Source organism: Macaca mulatta, chromosome 1 (assembly GCF_049350105.2).
Source record: "Macaca mulatta isolate MMU2019108-1 chromosome 1, T2T-MMU8v2.0, whole genome shotgun sequence".
NCBI lineage: Eukaryota > Metazoa > Chordata > Mammalia > Primates > Cercopithecidae > Macaca > Macaca mulatta.
In genome coordinates, this window is record NC_133406.1 from 120,393,245 (window position 1) to 120,400,241 (window position 6,997).

At 41.8% G+C, this 6,997-nt stretch overlaps 1 protein-coding gene across 1 annotated transcript; it reads left to right on the forward strand.

The window, feature by feature from the left end:
* Positions 1-595: 595 nt before the first annotated feature.
* On the forward strand, positions 596-3,025 carry ADAM30 (ADAM metallopeptidase domain 30). Its single transcript, XM_001114229.5, has one exon. It carries the CDS (start codon positions 596-598, stop codon positions 3,023-3,025), a length of 2,430 nt encoding a protein of 809 aa, XP_001114229.3.
* The last annotated feature ends 3,972 nt before the right edge of the window (positions 3,026-6,997 follow it).

Sequence of the window (6,997 nt, forward strand, 5' to 3'; positions counted from 1 at the left end):
CCAGAGTGGGGCGGGGGGTGCGGAGTCTACACTGATACTCTCAGCCTGTTTCCACTCTTGCTGGTTCTGATGCTCCTTTCTTTTGAGGCAAGCAACCCTAGTGGAAAACTGGGAAACGTCCAACAATGAAGTTAGGACAGTGGCCCAGAAAACATCGGATTCCAACCTGTGTCCTAAGGTGTAAAGACACAGACTAAAGGCACAAGATATAGTGAGCCTTTAACACTTTCTCCTTTGTTCTTCCTATTTATCTATTTCTTCTCTATTTCCGATGGTGTTCTTTACCCTCTCTCCATCCCACGTGCCAACAGTCCCACTTTTCTCTTTCATTCTCGCCCACGGTTTCCCTCCTTTCTTCCATCTGCGCCCAACGGTACGGCCCAGAAAACGAACTGGATGCGTTGGACAGGGCACGCGCGCACTGGGGACGCCAGCTAGACCGAGCCCTGGGAGGCAAGGGGATCCCCAAGAAACCCTGCCAGGGGAGCCGGGTTTTGCGCTCCGGCGCCTCTAGCGGCGGCCCCCAGAAGTCTGACTCGCGAGGCCCAAGTTGCAAGGACTGAATAGCAAACTGAGGCTGAGTAGGGAACAGACCATGAGGTCAGCGCAGATCTTACTCTCCCAATGCCGATTGCTCCTTGTACTGGTTCCGACAGTGCTCCTTCTTAACTCTCTTGGCGAAGATGTAATTTTTCACCCTCAAGGGGAGTTTGACTCGTTTGAAATCACCATTCCCGAGAAGCTGAGCTTCCGGGGAGAGGTGCAGGGTGTGGTCATTCCCGTGTCCTACCTACTGCGGTTAAAAGGCAAGAAGCATGTCCTCCATTTGTGGCCCAAGAGACTTCTGTTGCCCCGACATCTGCGCGTTTTCTCCTTCACAGAACATGGGGAACTGCTGGAGGATCATCCTTATATACCCAAGGACTGCAACTACATGGGCTCCGTGGAAGAGTCTCTGGACTCTAAAGCTACTATAAGCACATGCATGGGGGGCCTCCGAGGTGTATTTAACATTGATGCCAAACATTACCAAATTGAGCCCCTCAAGGCCTCTCCCAGTTTTGAACATGTCGTCTATCTCCTGAAGAAAGAGCAGTTTGGGAATCAGGTTTGTGGCTTAAGTGATGATGAAATAGAATGGCAGATGGCCCCTTATGAGAATAAGGCGAGGCTAAGGGATTATCCTGGATCCTATAAACACCCAAAGTACTTGGAATTGATCCTACTCTTTGATCACGGTAGGTATAGCTTTGTGAACAATAATCTTTCTCAAGTCATACATGATGGCATTATTTTGACTGCGATTATGGACACCTACTTTCAAGACGTTCGTATGAGGATACACTTAAAGGCTCTTGAAGTATGGACAGATTTTAACAAAATACGCCTTGGACATCCAGCGTTAGCTGACGTTTTAGGCAGATTTGTAATATATAAAAAAAGTATATTAAATGCTCGACTGTCATCAGATTGGGCACATTTATATCTTCAAAGAAAATATAATGATGCTCTTGCGTGGTCTTTTGGAAAAGTGTGTTCTCTAGAATATGCTGGATCAGTGAGTACTTTACTAGATGCAAATATCCTTGCCCCTGCCACCTGGTCTGCTCATGAACTGGGTCATGCTGTAGGGATGTTACATGATGAACAATACTGCCAATGTAGGGGTAGGCTTAATTGCATCATGGGCTCAGGACGCAGTGGGTTTAGCAACTGCAGTTATATCTCTTTTTTTAAACATATCTCTTCGGGAGCAACATGTCTAAATAATATCCCAGGAATACGTTATGTGTTTAAGAGATGTGGAAACAAAATTGTGGAAGACAATGAGGAATGTGATTGTGGTTCCACAGAGGAGTGTCAGAAAGATCGGTGTTGCCAATCAAATTGTAAGTTGCAACCAGGTGCCAACTGTAGCACTGGACTTTGCTGTCATGGTTGTCGGTTTCGTCCATCTGGATACATGTGTAGGCAGGAAGAAAATGAATGTGACCTTGCAGAGTACTGTGACGGGAATTCAAGTTCCTGCCCAAACGATGTTTACAAGCAGGATGGAACCCCTTGCAAGTACAAAGGCCGTTGTATCAGGAAGGGGTGCAGATCCAGATACATGCAGTGCCAAAGCATTTTTGGGCCTGATGCCGTGGAGGCTCCTAGTGAGTGCTATGATGCAGTTAACTTAATAGGTGATCAATTTGGTAACTGTGAGATTACAGGAATTCGAAATTTTAAAAAGTGTGAAAGTGCAAATTCAATATGTGGCAGGCTACAGTGTATAAATGTCAAAACCATCCCTGATTTGCCAGAGCATACGACTATCATTTCTACTCATTTAGGGGTAGAAAATCTCATGTGCTGGGGCACAGGCTATCATCTATCCATGAAACCCATGGGGATACCTGACCTGGGTATGATAAATGATGGCACCTCCTGTGGAGAAGACCGGGTATGTTTTAACAAAAATTGCGTCAATAGCTCAGTCCTGCAGTTTGACTGTTTGCCTGAGAAATGCAATACCCGAGGTGTTTGCAACAACAGAAAAAACTGCCACTGCATGTATGGCTGGGCACCTCCATTCTGTGAGGAGGTGGGGTATGGAGGAAGCATTGACAGTGGGCCTCCAGGACTGTTCAGAGGGGAGATTCCCCGGTCAATTCGGATTGTGTCCATCATAATGTTTCGCCTTTTTTTATTAATCCTTTCAGCGGTTTTTGTGTTTTTCCGACAAGAGATAGGAAACTATTTAAAATCCAAACAGGAAAAAATGCCACCATCCAAAGCAGAAACTGAACAGGAAGAATCTAAAACAAAAACTGGAGAGGAAGCATCTAAAGCAAAAACCGAACAGGAAGCATCTAAAGCAAAAACCGGACAGGAAGCATCTAAAGCAAAAACCGGACAGGAAGCATCTAAAGCAAAAACTGGACAGGAAGCATCTAAAGCAAAAACTGGACAGGAAGCATCTAAAGCAAAAACTGAAAGTAAAGGACCCAAAGCAAAGAGTGTCAAGAAAGAAAAAAAGTAACCAGTTAATCCATACTCATTCAGTAACACACGCTCATTTATTTAACCAGCTAAGCATTTATCCAAAGGCTTTCCATTCTTCTCCCAATATTTTTTTACTTTAATTTTTCCCACAAGTTTTAATCAGCAAATAAATGGCATTCTTGTTTTGGAAACAAACCAGTGCATTCTACTTCTCTAGTATTCACTTGCCCCTCAGTTTGTGATCAAGTTGTGGGTATTTTGAAAATCCTGCTCTAATGGCTTTTCCATACACTAAAGCTCTGAAAGTAGCGAGTTTCCTAGAATTACTGTTGTATTCAAGGTGTAATCTTATTTCTCAGAATCCCAGGGAACAAAGCAATTGTCTGCCTCTCCCTCTTCTTCCCTCAACTTGGTCCATGTGATCATCCACACCTGCACCCATGCTGATCAATAAATGCCGACAACATATTTTATGAATAAAAAAATGCTTCTAGAAGCATTTTCAGTATTTGGGGTGATCTCAGGTGGGTTAATGACACCGATCTGTCCTAACTCTTGCATTGCACCACAGTGCAATGATGACAAGATGATGCCAGGCCTTGGTGGTGTCCTGGGGCAAGGCTGTTAAGAAAATTCTCCATTCTTCCATCCCTTTACCCCTACCAACCAACATCCTACTTTTTATCTGTGTGAATTTGGCTAATCTAGTTACTTCATATAAATAGAATCTCGTAGTATTTGCCCTTTTGTGACTGGCTTATTTCACTTAGCACCGCCTCCGGGGTTCAGGCCATTCTCCTGCCTCAGCCTCCGGAGTAGCTGGGACTACAGGCGCCTGCCACCACGCCCGGCTAATTATTTGTATTTTTAGTAGAGACAGGGTTTCACCATGTTAGCCAGGATGGTCTCCATCTGCTGACCTCGTGATCCGCCCACCTCAGCCTCCCAAAGTGCTGGGATTACAGGCGTGAGCCACTGTGCACGGCCTCCTGTTTCTTAGTCACATTTCTAATGAAAGATGAACTTGCAGCAGTCTCACAGGGAAAGCTGGTCCCCAGACGGTTTTTTTCTCAGCGTATGTGCCAGCAGCCTTCTAAGAGCTTCATGCGTATTACTAACATGCATACTGCTGAAAACAGTTCCATGAGATAGGTGTCATTATTTTCTCATTTTACAGAAGAGAAACTGAGGCACTGCGAGGTTAAATAACCTGCCTGAAGTTACACAGCTAATAAGTAATGACATTGTTCAAGGAAACTTTACATGAACATTAGAAAATTGAGTTGAGATCATTTATTTAAAAATCATAAGGATATTTACACATTAGGATTTTAAAAAATCTTTGAATGTAATAAAATACACATACTATAATATTGACCATCTTAACGGTTTTTATGTGTGTGGTTCAGCAGTGTTAAGTATTTTACATTGTTGTGCAAATAATCTCCAGAACTCTTTTCATCTTGCAAAACTGAAACCCCATACCCATTAAACCACAATTCTCCATTCTTCCATCCCTTTACCCCTCCCAACAAACATCCTACTTTCTATCTGTGTGAATTTGGCTAATCTAGGTACTTCATATAAATAGAATCTCATAGTATTTGCTCTTTTGTGATTGGCTTATTTCACTTAGCACAATGTCTTTAGGGTTCATCTATGTTGTAGTATTTTGTGTTGGAATTTCCTTATTTTGTAAGGCTGAATGGTAGCTAGATATTTCTGTGTACCACATTGTGTCTAATCATTCTTCACTGAGGGCCACTTGGGTTGCTTTTACCTTTTGCCTATTGTGAGTAAGGCTGCCATGAACATAGGTATACAAACATCTGTTCATGTCTCTGCTTTCAATTCTTTTGGATATAAATCCAGAAGTGAAATCGCTAGATCATGGGGTAGTTCTATTTTTAATTTTTTAAGGAATGCCATACTGTTTCCCATAACAGCTGCACCTTTTTATATTCCCACTAGCAGTGTACAAAGGTTCCAATTTCTCTACATCCTCCCCAACACTAGTATTTTCTGGTTTTTACAGATAATAGCCGTCTTAATGGGTATAACATGGTGTCTCATTGTGGTTATGATTTGCATTTCTCTAATATCAGTGATATTGTGCATCTTTTCTTGCGCTTATTGGCCATAAGGATATCTTTTTTTGGAGAAATGTGTATTCAAATCTTTTGTCCATTGTTTGAGTTGTTTGGTTTCTTTTTTGTTGAACTGTAGGAGTTCCTTAGATATTCTGGAAATTAACCCTGTATCCAAATATATGACTTGAAAATGTTTTCTCCCATTCTGTAAGTTGCTTTTTCTCTCTGTTGATTTTGTGCTTTGATGCACAGAAGTTTTAAATTTTGATGTAGTACAGTTTATCTATGTTTTACTTTTGCTTCCCGTTTTTCAGTGTCATATCTAAGAAATCCAGTTAACCAAATTCAGTATCATAATACACTTTTTCCTGTATTTTTTTCTTTTCTTTTTTTTTTTTTGAGATGGGATCTCGCTCTCTCACCCAGGCTGGAGTGCAGTGGCATGATCTCTGTTCACTGCAACCTCTGCCTCCTGGGCTCAAGCAATTCTCCTGCCTCAGCCTCCCAAGTAGCTGGGAATACAGGGCATGCACCCCCATGCCCAGCTAATTTGTATGTTTTTCTCTAAGTGTTTTACACTTTTAGGTCTTACATACAGGTATTTGATCTTTTTTTTTTTTTTTTTTTGAGATGGGGTCATGTTCTGTCACCCAAGCTAGAGTTTGCAGTGCTGTGAACACAGTTCACTGCAGCCTCAACCTCCTGGGCTCAGGTGATCTGATCCTTTCACCTCAGCCTCCCAAGTAGCTGGGACTACAGGCATGTGCCACCACACCCAGCTATTTTTTTTTCTGGTTTTTTTTTTTTTTGCAGAGATGAAATTTCACATGTTGCTTAGGTTGTCTCTAACTCCTGGGCTCAAGCAATCCTCATGACTCAGCCTCCCAAATTGTTGGGATTATAGGCATGAGCCACCATGCTTGGCTTTTGAACCATTGTGAGTTAACTTTTGTATGTGGGGTAAAGTGCTTTTTTCTTTTGCATGTCCATATTTAGTTTTGGAATCTTCTACTATTGTGGTATTTCTTCTATTTCTCCCTTCAGTTTTGTCAGTGTTTGCTTTATATATCTAGGTGCTTTAATGTTGGGTGCATACATAGTTATGACTGTTGTATCTTGCTGGTGGATTGATATTTTATCATTGTAAAAATCCTTTTTTGTCTCTTGAGACAGTTTTTGACTGAAAGTTTAGTTTGTCTGATATAAATATAGTCACTCCTGGTCTCTTTTTGTTAACATTTGCATGTAATTTCTTTTTCCACCCCTTTACTTTCAGCTGATATGTTTCATTAAATCTAAAACGACTTTGTCACAGACAGCATAGGTTGGGTCTTGGTTTTTTAAATTATTATTATTATTACTATTTGAGATGGAGTCTCGTTCTGTCACTGAGCTGGAGTGCAGTGGCATGATCTCGGCTCACTGCAACCTCCACCTTCCGGATTCAAGTGATTCTTCTGCCTCAGCCTCCCGAGTAGCTGGGACTACAGGTGCCCATCACCACGCTCAGCTAATTTTTGTATTTTCAGTAGAGATAGGGTCTCACCATGTTGGCCAGACTGGTCTTGAACTCCTGACCTCAAGTTACCCACCTGCCTTAGCCTCCCGAAATGCTGGGATTACAGGCATGAACCACCATGCCTGGCTGGCCTTGCTTTTTAAAAAAAATCCATCTAGCCACTCTATGTCTTTTGACTGGGGAGGATTTTAACCCATTTACATTTAAAGTTATTATTGATAGAGAAGGATTTACTATTGTCATTTTTAAGTTGCTATCTGTTAGTCTTGCCATTCCTTTCAGTGTCTTTTCTTCTGTTTGTCTCTTCCTTTGTATTTTGTTGGGCTGTTGTTCTTTTTTTTGGTATAAGTGTGCTTTGATTCCTTTCTCTTTTTTAATGTAACCTCTATGGGGTTTCTTT